The sequence below is a fragment of the Chelonia mydas genome, chromosome 9, assembly GCF_015237465.2.
Source record: "Chelonia mydas isolate rCheMyd1 chromosome 9, rCheMyd1.pri.v2, whole genome shotgun sequence".
In the NCBI taxonomy this organism is placed as follows: domain Eukaryota; kingdom Metazoa; phylum Chordata; order Testudines; family Cheloniidae; genus Chelonia; species Chelonia mydas.
The window spans coordinates 11,967,632-11,986,649 of NC_057855.1; the positions used below are offsets into that span (position 1 = coordinate 11,967,632).

Consider the following 19,018-nt stretch of genomic DNA (forward strand, 5'->3'; position numbering starts at 1 on the left):
CTGACTGACCTAATCCATCAGACATGGCAAGTCACAAATTAGCATGTCTGCCTGAGTAATTGAAAAAGTGATCCAGTTTTCTGAAACTGATTTTTTCAAAATAGATAAATAAATAAATAAATAAACTTGTAAATTGTATTAGCAAAAGACAAGGGGGGAGGGAAGTGTTTTTAATTTTAGTTCATTTCCCACTAAAGTCCTGACGATGACAAAAGGCAGCAGTGGCAGCTGCTACTCTGTATCCTGCCAGTATCCCTGCCTGCCTGCCAAGTATTACTGCCTTAATGTGGCACCTGGAGTCCAGGAAGATCGCATGTCACAGAGAATCCCTTTCATTTCTCCCAGCTATTTCCTTGATGCTTGCCAGACTGAAGAGGAGAGGGACTGATCACAGCAAAGTCCTTGAGTGGAGGTTGGCACGTTTATAATTGAAAAGATAAATCTTAACCGGGGTGTGGGAAGAAGATTAGGGATGATGATGATGATTTAAATGTTTCCCAAGATTCCAAAGATCTGGACAACTTTTCAACATGGATTTCTTCTTCCCACATTTTATACAGGTGCCCTCTGTCATGGAAAAGTCTCACAAAGTGCCCCATCTTCCAAGTGATTTCATCTGTATTTCATATACTTTTAAAGGGAATGGCATGTTCTCTTTACCGGTTGGTCTGACGAGAGGAAACAGCACTGCTCCTGTCACACTCCACTCATAGAGCTACTCCTGTTGATCAAAGGGAGTGGTGTGTATGGTGCTGATGGGTCTAACCCTGTTGGTAGCACCCACAGTTCTCCTAAAAAGGGACCATGTGCCTCTGGGTGTTTAGGATTTTGAAAGCATCGTAGCTTGCTGGTAAGTGAACTATCTTTTTGCCTGACTGGACATTATTGTATATTTATAGGCCATTTGCCATAAAGGACTCAAAGAGGAGCAGCTGAGAGGTAGGAAAGGGGAAGGCCCAGCAATGATTATGCTGCAGTTCTGCTAATGACACGGCCACTTGCCTTCTCTTTGCTAGCAGCAACTGTAGAAAAAGATGAGGAAGAAGAGCGAGGGAGGGGTCAATGCTAGTCAGAAGATTGTTGGCAGTATTCAAATGAGAAACTGGTGTGGGTGATGAATGGCCATGGTGATACATAGATACTGTGGTGATCAGTGCACTAGAAATGGAGATAGTCAGATTAGCTAGGAACGTGCCTGTCTAGTCTGAAGGTGACTCTAGTTGTTACATTCTAATTGTTTCAGTTGTCTCCCACAAATAATGTTTATGCCCAACACAGCCCTGATCGTGTCCATTTTGTGAACAACAGAAATGTTGGCAGACTCTCCTTCCCCACTTTGGCCTAGTGCTGACTGCAGTGCCGTTCGCTGCTGGACACGCGATGAGATTCACAGCAGCGAAAGCAAATGGCCGGGTAGATTGTTTGTTTGTTCTGGCTGGAATGCAACTAGCAACGTGATTGTTTAAAACCTTGGCAGAACTAGCAGTAGTTCTCAAGGTTCTGTCCCCCCTGCTGATCATTAGTGGACAGGGCTGCTTCAATAGCACTCACATCAGACATGATGATTTGAATATAAACCTCCTTGTTGAGCTCTAGAGAGACCCTTTCTAAGTTTTTCCCTCCCTTCTGACAGTCTCACTTTCTTCTCTCAAGGACTCTCTGTGTAGTTTCTTAGAGAGCATCCATCACTGTATTATCTGTGTGCATCAACATGTCTTACTGAATAAAGCCACACCACACCCCTGTGAAACAGCATATCCGTAGCCTGATCTATACGTGTCAGTAGAGATTGGAATCAATAGGGCTACCCCCAGAATTAGGTGCAACTCAGCATGAATAAGGGTATCAAAATCTAGTCCTGAGTGACAGGCCCCCAGGCATGCAAGAGATCTGTATCTGAGTCAGGAACTGAACCAACATCTTCTGAGTCCCACTCTTAGGCTCTAATCCCAAAACCATCCTTCCTTGGGAAGGAGTGAATGTGGTAGTGGTAGCTGAATGGGCTGCTGTAGTGACTTTAACAGCATGGGGTCTCAGGCTGCTCTCTGAAAAGTAGGTAGAAACAAAAGTTGAAAGGTCAGTATACAGAGTATTAGCAGAAGTACTTTCGCCTACAGTTCATATTTACCCTTCATATTCTAAAGACACACTCTTTGGGTACCATGACACATAATCAGATGGAATACTGTTTGTCTGACTTTTCACACTGGGTGTGCAAGACCAATAACTAGTAGTGAAGGGCAACCCTGAAAAAGGTTCTGAAGCTCAGTTATATAAACATCTGGAAGTCATTATTTGGATGTGCACCTCCCTGATAAGAACACAGATGATCTTTTGCCACCATTCAAAATATAACATCAAAACAGTTCCAAGAAGCCTCACTCTTAGATCTCAGTGTATTGCCTTTGTTTTAATTGTGAGCAAGTTAAAATGAATGTTAACAACATCCTTAGTACTGTACTTCATAGAGAAATATACAGAGCATCAGGGATATCTTTCTGGTGTTTCCAATTAACCAGAGGCACCGACTTCACGGTCTGCTTTATCCAAGGACAAAAGTAATTGGTTACAATAGCAAATTACCTTCCACTCCTGCAAATTAGTATTAGAACATCACAGTAGAAATAAAGCCCATGCTATCTGGATTACTGCAGTGATATAGCTATAAACGAAAAGCTGTTTTCTGAACTAATGTTGGGAGAGATTACTGAGATGCTACTGAGGGATATAAATTTGGGGGATTATTGAATGGGATTCAACTTTTTTTTTTTTAAACTGAGGCGAACAATTCCTTTTCTTCTGAAAGTCTGATGATACATCCATCTTGCTAGGAGCTTCCTTAGAGGATATAAGTGAACAGTCAATCTTTAAGAACAAAGTGAAAACTGAAGGTAGAAATTGGCCATCATGGCAAGCTCTGCTCTAAAATGGTGCACTTGGGGCTTCAAATTGGTATCATTAATCCCTTTTGTGCCCTAAGGGCATTCCTATGAAACCATCAGTGACACATGAACAGCTCTATGGTCATTTGCCATATGTATCTAAATTCGATAGACTTCTCTCTAACGATGACTGAACACCAATGGTTCAGAGCGGAGGACTGGGGCGAATCAACAAAAGATGTTTATCTGAATGTTCAGAGTCTGTGAACTTGGTCTGGGATAGGATTTGAAGTGGTTGCTGAGCACATTTTCCTGACTGGAACCTGGAAGTGCAAAGGGCTTTGAAAACAGCAAATTGTTTTGAGTATTTCTTAATCTTTATAGTATTGTTTGTAGTACAGTATAGATCCTAGAGGCCCTGATCAAGATCAGGGTGCCACTGTACTATGGGCTGTACAAATACATAGTAAGATACAGCATCGGTCCCAGAGAATTTACAAGCTATATAGATAAACAGGCAAATGGTGGTTGGAAAACAGAGGGCCAGTGAATTGCCCATAATAAGTCAGTGCGGGGAGCTGTGATTAGAACTCAGGTCTCCAGAATATCAGGCCCCATAGCCTATCCACTGGATCAGGCTGTTCCTGTACCACTGACTTGGGTCAAGAAAAGGGTGAAGGTTCATGGGCTTTTATTTATTTAGTCTGAACCAGTCCACCATTCATTTTCACATGAACTGACTAGGATTGTCTGAAGTATAGTAGTCTCCAACAAACACATCCAATATGGCACTCAAGGGGTTAAGAGCATCACTCAAAAATTTAATGGTAACCTGCAAAATATTAACATTGATTCTAAAAACTAACTGCATTGAAAACAAAACAAATGAGTGAGCCTTTCAAAATCCTACAAAGAACCAAAGGTGAATTTCCTGTTTATAACTCATCTCAGAGCACTTTATCATCTGGGGTTTATGATGGGTCAAAAGTACATAAACCATCCATTCTGCTTTGTTCAGTTGGTTTAAGTGCAAATTCTCTGTCATGTGCAGCCTTTACTATGAATGGATAACAGCATGAAACTGGGGATAGTAATTCTTCCTTTCTTCCAACCTGTCTTGTCTAGTTAGATTGTAAACTCTTCGGGGAACAGACTGTCTTACTATGTGATTGTACAGTGCCTGGCACTGATATTAGGTGGCGTATTGTCTTACCCTAATAATGAATAGTTGTTCAACAGGACTCTACCTCACAGCCCGAGTCCCTTGTTTCAGGGTTCCTGGGTACTACATGGCTTTTTTCACACATGGGGAGCTAGCTAGCTCAAGGTCACGCAGGAAGTCTATAACCTAGTCTGCCTTAACTATAACACCAGCCTCCTTGCTTAGCTTCTCCTACCTGTGAAAACAAATCTGAAGTGTGGCTAGGTGCAGTCTGACAGCCTTCAAACAGGCAGCTGTTAGGTACAGTACACACACAAGACAATCGAGGGTGAGATTTTATATGCCATCAGCACACTGCCCTTTGCTAGCATGTGAAATTTAATCTCATGTGCTCTGAGAAACACTGCTGGTTTTTTTCCCAAAAAGTGGCCTTTAACATTACGTGTTTAATTACAAGGTTTGTGATCACAAACCACCGTTTGTGCATGAAATTGGGTAACTAGGGACACAGTTCTCACAGCTCTCATTTCTCTGGGTATTTGGACACTATTTAAAAACATCTGACATCTTGTGAGTGAACAGAAATACTGCCTTTCCTAATGAATTCAATGCCACACACGCTTCTCAGGCAAATACCTAGGAGCAAAGAACAGGGCAACAGATTTGGGTTCTGTCAGACCAGCTGGGATTTAGTACATTCCAGAGTCTGGCCTCGCACCCACTCCCTCCTAATTGAAGTATGGCTAATGAGATCCTCAGATGACCCCAACCTTTGTGGTAGCAGTGTGAGAAAATACCGTTTGCTCATGAGCACAGAATGGGGAAAAGGATCTTGCTAAAGCTATTGTCAATCATCACTCCTATCAGGACATAATTTGCTTACTTCTCTCTACTAGCAATGAACTGGAGGCACAACAAGCAAATGTGGATTTGGATTTGGGCGTGTTTGTATCGGGGGAAGGGGGGGGCTTGGTTCCCACTCACTTCTACTGAAACAATAAACAGCCTTTAGGAATTTTTTAAAAGGACAACAGCAAGGCAGGCACATGGGTCTGATAAAATATCCACTGAAATAATGGAAACAGTTGTATATAGTTTAGCAGGGTGGGAACCAAAATCCAGGCATTTTAAGAGTTAGAAAAATTGTAAGTCTCCCATATGTATGGGGAGAATTGTAGGGCTGCAGACAGACTTCTGGGGAAAGATGAAATGTCTCTCACCAAAGGAGGACTTGACCATTTTTGCTCAAATACTGGCATATTGTCAAGAAGATTTTCTCTGATATGCAGCTCGCCGTATCTAACCTCCAGTTTCTCATTATTTTAATTGAACTCTACAAAGCACTTAATGCATGTGCAGTAGGGATGCAGTGAAACTGAAACCTACTATGTCTACAAAACAAACACAAAATTGAGATGTTTAAGACCTTGCATTAGGCAGGGCTTCAACTATTCTCGGAGCATTTCATGTTGGAGACAGAGGGTAAAAGCTAGAGATGTGCACATAATTTATAATGAATAATCTTGCCTCTGTTCATGGAGTCCACAAACAGGTCTGTTTTCCTGAACTTATTCACTACTTGAAATTGTTCAATGAACTTTGTCATGAATTTAATTTTTATCTTGGTCCTTAAAATTTGAAATTCAAGCTGCGTTGCTCAGTTGTTACTGGTCACATAAACATCATGGGGAATATTTTTAAGAGAGCTCAGGGCAGATTTTCAGCATGCACAATTAGGGCCAGATTTTCAGATGACCTCAACACCCACCATACTGAGCACTTTTGAAAATCTGACGACTTATTTTGCTGCCTAAATAGCACCTAAGCGCTTTAAAAAATCAGGAAAAGCCTGTTTGTAGGCGCAGAGCACTTATGAAGACTTAGCCAAGGATGTTCTTTCTGTTCCCTTTTGAATAAGCATAACGCTTAAAATTAGTTTTCTTCTGTGAACGCTCTCAAAGAGTTTAAAGGAATACCAGGAACTTAAACTACAGTCAGTCTAAAAATAATTAGTAAAAAATAAAGTTGGTCAGGAAATTCTTTTTTCTCTCCCATGAAAAATGTATCCAAAACCAGTCCCCCGCCCGCTCTTTTGTCAAAGTTTTTCTTCAATATGTTTTCGGTTTTCATTATGAAAATAAAAAAACTTGAAAATGTTAAATATGTTAGGTTTTCAGCTTACCCCAAAATTTTAGTTTTCACTTTTCAAGAAAAAAATTGCAATTTGTTCTTAAGATTCAGTTTAGCCGAAAAGCCATTGTCCATTAAAAATAAACAAACACCTTCCCTAAAAAAAACATTGACGGAAAATATTTCAATGAGCTCTAATTAAAAATAGTATCTCATACTATATCTGCCTCCAATCCTTTGTGGTTTTTTGGTGAGATTCTCCTATTTTTAAATTACTCTCTGCGGCAGTGTGATGGACACACACAACAATCAGAGAACCTAATGTGGCGTAAGAAGGGGTGAAAATGACTATACTCAGAATGCGGTCAAATGCACAAAGGGTGACATTTTCAAAAGTGCTGTAAGGATGTAGGAACTGAAATCACTGAAAATCAGTGAGATTTAAGGTATATCTACACTTCAAATTCTACAGTGGCATAGCCATTGCTGTAGTTAACCCACCTCCCCGACAGGCACTAGCTGGGTTGATGGAACAATTCTTCCATTGACCTAGCTCTGTCTACCCTGGGGGCTAGGTTGGCATAGGACTCTCTGAGGTGTGGATTATTCACTCCCTGAGAGACATAGCTATGCTGATAGAAGTTTTCACTGTAGACCAACCCTTGGGCTTCTATGCCTCTCAGGAGCTCTCGAAAATTCTACCCAAAGCAAAGAAAGTGAAAAAGAAAAAAAGGTATATTTTTCTCTAATTGCTTGCAGTTATAGTTAGCTAGGGCAGTGGTGAGCTGGAGCCGGTTCGCACCGGTCCGCTAGAACCGGTTGTTAAATTTAGAAGCCCTTTTAGAACCGGTTGTTCCGGTTGTTCTAAAAGGGCTTCTAAATTTAACCAGCCCAAAGTGGCGCCTTAGGCGCCGACTCCATGGGTGCTCCAGCCCTGGAGCACCCAAGGGGAAAATGTGGTGGGTGCAGAGCACCCACCGGCAGCTCCCCGCCCCACCCCCGGCCCCAGCTCACCTCTGCTCCGCCTCCTCCCCTGAACACACCGCCCCGCTCTGCTTCTCCGTTCCCCCCCCAGGCGTCCCGCGAATCAGCTGTTCGCGCGGGAAGCTGGGGCGGGTGAGAAGCAGGCAGTGGCTTCGCGCTCAGGCCCAGGGAGGCGGAGGTGAGCTGAGGCGGGGGGTGGGGGGGCCGTGAGGAGGGCCGCCAGTGCCGCGGCAGGTAACCCGGGGAGGGGGGCGTGCAGGGGAACTGCTCCCCCCCAGCTACGCTCCCCTGCCCCTACGAGCCAGAGGGACCTGCTGGATGCTTCCTGGGAGCTGCCCCAGGTAAGCACTGCCAGGACTCCCCATCTCGCCCCCCAGCAGGTCCCTCTGGCTCTTAGGGGTGGGGTGGGCACCCACTACGGTGGCCCATGAAACCCTCCTGCCCAGTTCTGGGGGCAGTCAGGGGACAGGGGAGGGGAGTGGATGAGACAGTGGTCCTGGGGGGTGTGTGTGTCAAGGAACGTGGGGGGTTGGATGGGGCAGGAGTCCTGGGGGCAGGGGTGGGCAACGACCCCCTAGTGGGGTGAGGAGGGAACCAGTTGTTAAGATTTTGGCAGCTCATCACTGAGCTAGGGTGTTAGACAAGTACAAGTGACAAAACAATACTAGCTTTAAAGTATTTTCAAGGAGAAGTGACTTTTAGCTGGTTAAGATTCACATTTCACAATTATTCATGAGAGCAAGCTTAAATGTGGCTTTCTTTCAAGTAGCTATGCTAGTGAAGCCACCAGGTGAATGTTTTTGGAAAGTTATCACAAAAGGGGCAAAAACAATTATTAGCATCAATCTTCTGAAAAACATTTAGGATGAAATTCACCCCTCTATAGAGGATTAACCTAAGTAGGTGCAAATTAGGACTTAAATTGTACCAAAGTATTACCTTGGGATGAATTTCACCTTGAGTTAATATTTGCAGTAATTTTTTTTGAAGTATTTGCCCAGCTCTAGCCAAAGTGAAGCTTTCTGCGCTTAAGATATTTGTTTTTCGAAATGACATTTGTTCAAAGGGTTGTTGCAGGACAATGGATGAAGAACAGGAAGGAAAGTTTAATTAACCCTGAATCCCTCCCAAAGTAATACGGGATGTGGGAAGGTGGAGAGAAGAGGGTTAGATGATTCAGTTAGATCTTCACTTGCTCTTTGGGAAAGATGTAGAGTAGAAGTCAGACTAGAATTTGATTTTATATTACCCCTCCATCATCAAGCTGTCTTAAGACACGATTCAGCCAAATGATACCCATTTTGGCCTCCCCACGCAATGTAACTCTGCCAAGTGTTTTTAAAGGCCTACACATCTTCAGTTATATGTTTTCTACTCTCCCCCCCCCCCACTTAGGGAATCACTGGGGTCAGTCTTCATAGCATTGTTAGGAGCTGGGTTAAACCTTGTTATGGGTTGAGTTGAAACTCATGGGTGTGAATGTGTCTTCACTTAAGTTTGCTATAAAGGAACTGTAAAGGGGCCTCACTTCAAACAAGGCCTAATGGAGTCTGCCCAAACCTAGCGCCATGTTGGTGGAGGGTTGGTGCACACACGAAAAACTGTGAGAGACTAGGGGCAGAGCAAGAAAGCAAAGCAGCAGCCTGTGTGCCCCTGAAAGAAAGCTAGAGAGAGATTCTGGGTTTTTGGGGGCTGGGCTGAGAGAAGCTTGGGCCTATCAGCAAAGAAACTGCTCCTTTTGTTTTTGGTTGCTGCTGAGTTCAGAGAAGCAGGACTTTGTATCACAGAGAACACCAGACTCTATCGTTGGTTTTTACTCCCAACTGGAACAGCCCCTCAAGGTCCTGCACTTTGACTAGCCACTTAGTTAGCAAAGGGACAACAATGATACTCCCCTACCCCTTTGAGTTAGCAGCCATTCAGATGAATGAACCTGTTCACCCCTCAGAGTTTCAGGCTCTCTGCAACCTCAGGCAGAAGTCTCTTCATTGTTTACACTCACTATGCTTTGTTTGTTTTTTTCTATATCCATAACAGCCAAAGACGCTTTTGTCTGAATGGAAGCTGAGACTGAAGAACAACTGAGACATCTGTCTATTTGCCCCGCCACCCACCATTGACTAATATTTGCACACAGAACCTCACATTTTGGGTAAAACTGCATTAGATCATGATAACATAGGCATTCTATAGGTCCCCATGGCATTTTTTAAGCACCCAGCAACGTTCTAGACAGAGCCTTTACATCAGAACTAGAACTGGTCAGAAAACCAAAATTTTTCACCCCAAGAAACTTTTGTTCAAAAAACCTTTATTTGAAAACTTTCTGTTGAAAAATATTAGTTTTCCCATGGGACGTTTTGAATCAATTCAAATGATTTTCATTTCAAACCAACATTTTGAAACAAAACAACCCGGGGCTCAAATGAAACAATGTTTGAAATCAAAATGGAAGAAAAGGTTTCATTTCAAAATGTCGATTTGAAACAGAAATGTTCATTTAGAAATTTCCCATGGGAAAACTGAAATTTTCCATCAGAACTGACATGTTTCTGCCAATGTTATTGTAGCTGTGTCAGTCCCTGTAGAAGAGCTCTGTGTAAACCCGAAAGCTTGTATCTCTCACCAACAGAAGTTGGTCCAATAAAAGATATTACCTCACCTACCCTGCCTCTCTAATTTTGCTGCCAAGAAATTTGGTTTTGAAAGAACTGTCTATTTCTGTGCGGAAAACTTTCCACATACAAAATGCTGACCAGTTCTTATTAGAGCCTGTTTTGACTAAGGGAGTGTTGGCCAAAGCATCAGGTTTATCCCTGATTCTCCCCCCTATAAAATGCTCTGACTTGTAGAAGTTGCCTTTGGTTCTTGGTGTTACTATTATCATTATTGTTATTTTTCACTAAGCACTGAAAGTACTTTTCACTACACAATTCATTAAGGAAGACAAGTCAAGCATCAAGCTATTGTCCCAAATCATTATTGTCGGTGTGCTTCAAGGCACTGGAGCGCTTGGTCCTACAACGTATATTACCCGACCTGGAGAGAATTTTGAGCCCTGACCAAGCCGGTTTTCGGGAAGGCCGTAGCACATGCAACCAAGCACTCGCGCTGACCACATTTGTTGAAAATGGCTTCCAGAGAAACTTAAAAACAGGCACTGTTTTCATCGATCTAACAGAGGCGTACAATACGGTATGGCACACTGGCCTGCTCGTGAAGGTATCATGGGTCCTGCTACCTTGGGTCACAAGAGTTGTTGAACTGTTCCTCCGCGATAGGCAGTTCAGAGTCCATATGGGGGAGAAGGCAAGTGCTTGGAGACGACAGAGCAATGGTTTACCCCAGGGCTCTGTGCTTTCTCCAACCCTGTTCGACCTTTACATCAATGACCTGTCAACAACGGAGTCACAAAAGTTCATTTACGCAGATGACATCTGTTGCGGTACCCAGGCTCAGCCGTTTCACGAGCTTGATGCCATCTTAAACTGGGATATGACAAAGTTAGCTGACTACTGTAAGACTTGGTGCCTCCAGCCAAGTGTCATAAAAACAGTCTCCAGGTTGTTCCATCTTCACCAAGCCAGCACAACCCGAGAACTGAATGTTTATCTGAATGGTCAAAAGATGAAGCATGAAGTAGAACTGATCTATCTAGGTGTGACCTTAGACTGCACACTGAGTTACCACACCCACCTGAAGAAGACAGCAGCTAAAGTTAAGACGCGCAATAATCTTCTTAGCAAACTGGCAGGTTTGTCATGGGATGCTTGTGCTCCAACTTTGCGGAAGTCACCTCTTGCCACCTCGTATTCGGTGGCGGAGTACTGTGCACCAGTTTGGAGTCGATCGTCACACACCAAACTGGTGGATATGCAGTTACATGCCGCCATGTGCATCATCTCCGGCACCCTGCGTCGGACTCCATTCCCATGGCTTCCAGTTCTGAGCAATATTGCTCTTCCTCATATCAAACAATAGGTTGCAACTAGCAAGTTACTGTAGAAAGTACATGCCAACTCAAGCCTGTCGCTGCACAATGACCTTTTAAAACCACCAGCTGCATGTTTGCCATCATGTCACCCATTATGGTCTCATCTGCCACGTCAGGATGTTGGGCAGAAACACTCTGGCGAGAGGAATGGATATCTGTTATAATCCCCAACCAGTCTCTCATTGCCGACCCCACAATTTGCCCGCCTGGTTTTGACCTGCCCCATTGCCAGTGGTCCCTGTTGAACAGGTTCTGGACTGGGCAAGATCTCTGTGCATCCAACCACTATTGCTGGGGCCTTCGTGACAGCCCTTTGTGCAGCTGTGGTGCAACACAGATGATGACGCACCTTGTCGATGAATGCCTGCTGACTAGGTTCAGCAGTGGCCTAGAACTGCATCACGCCACTGAAGATGCCATCGCTTGGCTAGACGACTATGCACACGCGAAATAAATAAGGAAGACAAGGTCTCGGAGTCAAAGGCTTTCAGTCTAAATCCATGATCCAGCAAAACATAGGAGCACCTGCTTACCTTTATGCACTGGCTATACTTATGACTACTCAGGTGCATGAAGTTAAGCAGGTGCTTAAGAACTTTGGATGGGGCCTAACTTAGACAAACTATACTGATCAGACACAAAGTGGTGGACCAATAAGATCCAATCTCAAAACAGTGAAGCTTTTGAAATAATTTTCTCCCTTTCTCCTTCTTGGTGGATTGTCACAGCAGAAGCGAGTTTGAAGCAGGGATTTGAGTGAACAAAGGGTGTGATTGCGATATTAGACATGTTAGATGAGCTCTGTGTGGCTTGAAAGCTTGTCTCTTTCATCAGCAAAAGTTGGTCCAATAAAAGATCACCTACCTTGTCTCTCTATGTTAGAAGACAGACTATTCCATGCATCTGGGACTGAATGGAGAAGGCAGGATACAGGGAAAGCAGTAGGTCAGATGGGCTTGGACATAGTCAATAGATACTTGATTGTTTAATGTCTCTTCCAAAAGATGGCCTCTGCAGGGGACTGATCCTGCTCCCTATGATGTCAATGGGAGTCTTGCTATTGTGACTGATACTCAGGGGTAGATTTCTTTCACATTCACTGGGGTGAAGTAGTGGAGTTATATCTCTAGCATTCTACTGCCATCACTTGATGTCCCATTGGTCCAGAGTTGGCTACCAACAATACACAATGACTAGGGCCCTACCAAATTCACAGTCCATTTTGGTCAATTGCACGGTTATAGGATTTTAAAAATCATAAATGTAATGATTTCAGCTATTTAAATTTGAAATTTTATTATGTTATAATTGGAGGGGTCCTGACCCAAAAAGGTGTTGTGTGTGTGTGTGTGGGATCGCAAGGTTATTTGCCAAATACTTCTGCCAGTTATTTAACTGGCAACATACTCAAAAACAGTGAATCAAATGTATTTAATAAAAAACTTTATTTCGCCAATGGGTTCAGTTAATAGTGTTTAATACGTTCTGCTCTACTTCTCTGTGCATCTCTTCTATTCTAATTTATAGAGCATTTGTTACTGTAGGATCTGGACATTATATTAATAACATGCATTACATGCTATATTTGCTGTACCAGTCTGAGCTCTAAGGAAGTGTGCTGCTCCATTGGGTATGCACACATCTTAGTATGTGTCCTTTTATTTAATGTTAACAATTATCTTTATGATCTTTGAAGGAAATCTATATTTAGGATTTGAGAAGACAGGATTTTGGGGCTGTAAGAGTGTGACTCATCACTAGTTCTCCCCCTTGTGGTCAGGCAGGGTGTTGCAGGGCCTTCCCCTCAATTGTTTCTGCCAAATTGCCATTCAGGCTTCCTGGTAGCCCACAACTTCTTGTGACATGGCCCTCAAGCCAGGTCATAAATAGTCCCATCTTTTCCCGGGTAAACGAAGAGTCCAACAAATAGTCCACTGACTTCACACTGGGGCCTCAGTCCGACTCTGGACTCACTAATACTTGCCCCTGGTATCAGGGAATTTTGATAGAATTTAGATACCCATGTCAGGGTATTTCCTCAGTGGGCCAGTAGGGGAACTCAGGTCTTCCCTCTCCTCTGGGCTCTAGTTCAGGGTCCCTTTCATGAGCAGCCAAGGCCTGACTATGCAGATCCCTTGCTCCTTCCTGGACCATTTCCTACCTTGCCCTGTTGTAGGCTTTTCCCATATACTCCAGGGTTCTGTAGGACCAATACAACTTCTTGCTGTGCACAGCAAATGGCTTCCTCTGCTCAGCTCTGTACAGTGACTAGGCACTATCAACTATTATTGTATATAGCCCATCTGCATGAAGTCCTTTTTACTCTCCAGCTTAGTCCTTCAGAGATATCTTCCAGGTAAGCAACCCCATCACCTTCAGCTTTCTTCTACCTACTAGCTATTCTTATGGTACCTTTCTTTTAGGGTTGGTACTGTTGTTGTTATTAGTTGGATTTCAGTTGCACCCCTGGGCCCAAACCAAGATCAAGACCCAATTGTATTAGGCATGGTACAAACACATAGTTAGAGATAGCCGCCTATCCCAAAGAAATTGGATTTTAAGTAGAAAAGACAGATGGAAGGTGGGAGAGGAAACAGAGATGAAGAAACTTGCCCATGGATCACATAGCAGGTCAGGGGCAGAGCCAGGAATACACGTCAGGTCTCCTGAATTCCAATCTAGTGCCCCATTTGCTAAACCACACTGCCTCAATGTGCCAGTCTTCTAAGGTCCACTACCCAGCCTAGGTGCTACCACAGGGCACACACCCACTCCAAGTAGCATGGAGTGCATCTGTTTCTCTTTCTCCAGCATTAGAAAGTTTGTTCCAAACGTATTTTGTTTTGTCACTGAGCAAATTTTAATGAATGAGTTTTGAACAGCTCTAGCATTGGTACATCCCTAACCCTAATGCCACAATACATTAAATTAGGGTTTGCTGTAACTGTCTTCTGACCTGCGAACCATCTATGTTGTTAGACTTTCTGTTTAGTTAGTTGTGGATGAAGTGCTGCCACCTATTGGATATATTAGGAAATAGTTTTCTGCAAATTAAAATCACACAGGCCTGTATTAAAGCAATCATTTGGTATGAAAATGTTAAGTGCTATAAGTCTAAATCCCCTCACAGACTTCAAACTAGTCAATTCCAGCAGAGATGGGAAGGAAATGGTTTTCGTGTTCCATTAAAATTTTTGAGATAATGAAAAATGTTCCTTCGTGTCTTGAATCAGGATGAAAAGTTTCACCAAAATAAAAATAAAAATAATATTTTGGGCTAATCAAAATACTTTGTTTTGATTTCAACCATTTACAATTTTAATTAAAAAAAACCAAACTATAATTAGCTTATCTTTTGAAATGAAGTCATTTTGAACTGGAAAACAGGAATATTTTGTTTCAAAAATGTCAAAATGAAACCTTTTTGAGTTGAAAAATTGTTGAAACAGACCCTTTCCCATGAAAAGTTTCAACTGTGATGATTCAGCATTTTCTGAGCGAAAAAATGTTTCATCAAAAAATTCCCCATCAGCTCTAAACGCCAGATGAATAGACACACGTATGCAGCATAGTTTCTGCTGTGTTTCAAATTACATTGTTTTTTTTCCTCAGCAAGACAACACACATTTCTTAATACAAGTCAAAATACCTAAACTCCTAAATACCCTTACAACAACTGCATATTTAGGATACAAAAATTAAGATAAAGGCACATTTAGAACTCTATACAAGAATCTCTACTGCTCTGGGGTGTGTCTCTGAGTGTCAGATCATTTACATTAGAGCAGCAATTTACTCCTCAATGATGTCAGTGATGCAATATCAGAATTTTACTATAGATAAAACTATCTGCATCTCAAAGATCTTTCCAGATACGCATATCACAAGAGGGAAACAAGGAACAGAAGAAGGGGTGCAAATGGATAAATGGAAATGGGCTGGATTTCTATTGGCGTAAATTAGCATAGGTCCATTAAAGTCAATGGACCTGATTCTCCTTGGCACTCAGGCTCATTCACACTGCCGGGGCCTTTATATAAATGAGAATCAGATCCATTGAATTTATGCTGGTTTACACTAACAAAGGACAAAAAACGTATATACTTCGCGTAGCTATGCTTCGGATAGGCAAGGAATACAGAATACATCACCTGTTCTTACTTACTTGCCTATACAGCACCAGGCACACAGCTTGCAATATATAAGTAATAATCACTGTCTCAACTTGTGTGTAGACAATCTAGGAGGCAAGATGCCACATGAGGATATATTTTACTAAAATAATTCTTGAAATGCCTTTGTTAAACATAATTTTAAGTTCAAAGACACGTGCCTTTGAAAATCTCTTGCTTTGACACGTCAGGTGGAGAGACAGTAATGTGTGATATGGCATGTGTCAACATGTTTGACATCATGCAAATGACACTTTACAACTCAGACATACAGAACATGATGCTTTTTGAATGATTTATTGGTGGAAAAGAAAAAACTCTGCATTATTTTCAAATAAGTTTGGAAAATAACAAAAGCAGTTGTCAAGCAACTGCAATCGATTATTAGACAATCACATGGGATGGGGGGTTATCAAATTCAATTTTTAACAATTACCATTGCTTTGCTTTTGAAGGTGGATTTCTCTTTAATATTTCAGATGCTGTTTTTACTATATGATTCATTTCTTCCCCTTTTAAGTTATTTTCTGTTTCTATTTCCCTTCTGACTTTAATAACCCACTTTATTGTTTTCATGGTGACCAGTTAAATCTTCTCATGTGGCGTATTCTGATGAAGGCAGCTTAAAACATTATTATTATTTTGATCCTTTTGTGTACATCTAGGATTTTTTTTTCCAGGTGGCTGCTCTGTTTGTTCTTCTTTGTTTCCTGCTGAGTTCCAAAGTAACTTTATTTTACAGGTGGTTATTTTTTTTGTTTTGTATAGTCTTCTCCATAGATACCATCTAGCAAGCTGGTAAATTATTTTTTGTAACCCTGGGTTTATATGATTGGCACAATTTCTCTATTTTACTATACAAATACAGCTGGATTGTTGAAAGTTCAGGTGCAGGACATAAGAGAACAATCATACAATCATGCTAGACACTTATAATAGTGGAAATCTGAGCTCTTTGCTCCAGTTGAAAATATAGAAGAAAGGAAAGGAATAAATACAAAGGGCCTGATTCTACTCCTATTTGTACAGCTGTAAATCTGTTGACTTCAGTGGAGTTACTCCTGTTTTATGCTTTTGTGTGTGAGATCAGAATCTGACCCTTTATCTTTTATACAGACTGTGGGTTTGATTCTAATCTATTGAACGGGAGTAATTCCACTGAAGTCCGTGGAAATACGTTGTATAAAACTTGTGTGAATGAGATCAGAATCAGGCTCCATGTTCCCAGCACAAGCTATTATCTGTGTGTTAGTGGCGGTGCTAATTTACAGTTTAATTGTCTAGATCACTGGCTCAAGGTTACAACAGTATCCCATTTTTAACTAACATAGTAACTTCTCTTTCACTCTTGCTGTTTTTATTAAAAATTTCCATACACCCAGCTTACACACTCTTCCTTGGCTCAGGGCTGATAGCCTTGGCGGTGATTGCTACTGTCTCAGTGCAATTTAGAAAAGGCAAACCGCTGTAGCAAGAAGCATATTGGAGGCCTCAGTGGCAGAGGGAGGACGTGTGATGGAAAGCGAAGCAAGTGTTCAATACCAGCACTGACTGCTGCACTGGGCAGAGTGACTCACCTCTTCACACATAGATTTGCCAAGTTAAATATAGTTTAACCTCTTAATCCCCCCCATGAAATTGGTGGGTTTACAGCTAAAGTTTGAGGGCTGATGCTGCAATCCTTAGGTAGAACTTCCGTCAACTTCAATGGGCATTATTATTGCTATTACGAGAGCACCTAGCTGAGATTGGGGATCCATTGTGTCAGGCACTGGCCAAGCACATAATAAGAGACATTCCCTTCCCCAAAGATTTTACAGTGTAAATAGACAAGACAGCCCAAGGTGGGAGGGTAAACAGGGCACAGAGAGGTGCAGTGACAGACAGGAGTAGAATTTAGGTTTCCTGAATGCCATATTCACTCGGCCACATTGCTGAACAAGTAATTTAGGGATCTCTTGCAAGTAGTTAACTTTAAACTCTAGGGAAAAATTCTGCCCCCTGTTACACCAGCCTGTAGTAACTCCATTCCTATCATTGCACCAGTGTGAATGGGAGCAGAATTTAGTTCATTACAGAACGCTGCACAAAGACTTCCAAATATTTTTGAGAACTATCCATTCAGTTTCTTATATTAATTAATTCTGATTGTGCTCACTCACCTGTAACTGCTTTCCACAAATGCTCTCGTGAAAACATTTACTAGCAGGAATGTTTGTAGCAAAAATGGATTATGAGCAAATAGTGGAGAATGTTCATGGAAAGCGAATTTTGAAAGTGTTACTGTTAGTAGTCACACGAGAAATCTGATTCTAAGCCTTATGCTAATCCAGTCAGAGACCAGAAACATACTATGCAATCTATGTGGCCAATCAAAACTAACCAATACGGGTGAAATTTTGAATATCAAATAATGCACCACAATAATCTACAAAGAAGGGTTTTGCAGAATTATTTGGTGAACAACACGGAATAAATAATAAATCTGAGAAAGTTTTAAACAGTTTGCAGATATTGTTGAAAAAGAAAAGAGGTGAAGTTTTTGAAATAGATTATTTGCTGGTAATTATTCACCCAGCTCCAATACATACACATACACATATCCCTTTGCTATTGTAACTGAAAACTTGGTTGTATTGTATTGATTCAGATCGCAGTAAACCCGACCAATTGACACAGGCAGACAGGAAAACTTTGGGGCAAAAGTTTGTGTCAACAAATCTTGTATTTCCCGCATGCATGTAGAACCAAACTGTATTGACATTATAGGATTATAAAATAGGATCACTTACGCTGTCCACTTTGAATTACCATTATGGCTTCACGTTGATATTTCCAACAGAGCAGCTGCTTATTTTATTAGCTACAGATATTCATTGCACATCTTGAAAATGCCCTTTGCACCATGTCTTTATATAGGATTCAGTACAGCTGAGCAAATATAACTACTATAATATGTACTAAATACAAGAAGATGATAATACCAGGATAAACTCTGATTATTTATAGTGTACACAGTGAAGGAAAAATATAGAAGTTCTTTGCACGTAGGAAAAGAAGGGAAAATGTATTTAAACTCTACCATGAAGGCCGAGTGAACCTTGTTTAAAGGATTACCATCCCCACAACCTCTAAGTAATAGACCTGAGCAAAGGCTTACATATAATTCTTCCTTGGTATATTTCAGGGCTGGTCCTCAGTTGGAATTCTTAATACTGCGGTCAGCTAGGAAAAATAGTTGTTTATTTTTTGGCAATTAGCTTCAAGTAATGCACCCCACACCCAGAACGGCTTAATTTTTTCCACTTACCCCCATTTCTCTCGTGGATGTTTGAAGCAAAGGTTCATTTTGTCCTGCGGCAGAACGGATTCTGTGCTGCTGTTTAGTATTGTCTCACCTAGTCATAAAAAGTATCCTGACCAGAAGGAAGTGGAAAACAATACGTAAAACAAACGCAAAAGCCCAGGAGGAAAGCTACACCCCAAAGACCAGCACTAATAGCAACCAAGAGAGAGCACTCCTCCTCATTGCTAACTTTTTCCAGTGGTGCCTCTGTAGTTCTTTTGGAAATTAAATTCTTTATGATGCAATTTCTGTTGTAACTTTTCCTCATTCCCATTGCCAACAATTTTTCACAGTTAGTATTGACCCAGAATAAACTATTTGATGCAAGGTTTTTTTTTGTTTTGTACC

The 19,018-nt window shown here is 41.7% G+C and overlaps 1 protein-coding gene across 2 annotated transcripts in view; it reads right to left on the minus strand.

Moving 5' to 3' along the window:
* KCNMB2 (potassium calcium-activated channel subfamily M regulatory beta subunit 2) overlaps nt 1–18,736 on the minus strand; it is a 229,007-nt gene extending 210,271 nt beyond the window's left edge. For both annotated transcript variants that reach the window (XM_027819366.3, XM_027819365.3), the window contains exon 1: nt 18,635–18,736. In XM_027819366.3, coding sequence (XP_027675167.1) covers nt 18,635–18,672 — 38 coding nt within the window. In that variant the 5' untranslated portion in view covers nt 18,673–18,736. The remainder of the gene's footprint in view (nt 1–18,634) is intronic.
* Between the last annotated feature and the right edge of the window lie 282 nt (nt 18,737–19,018).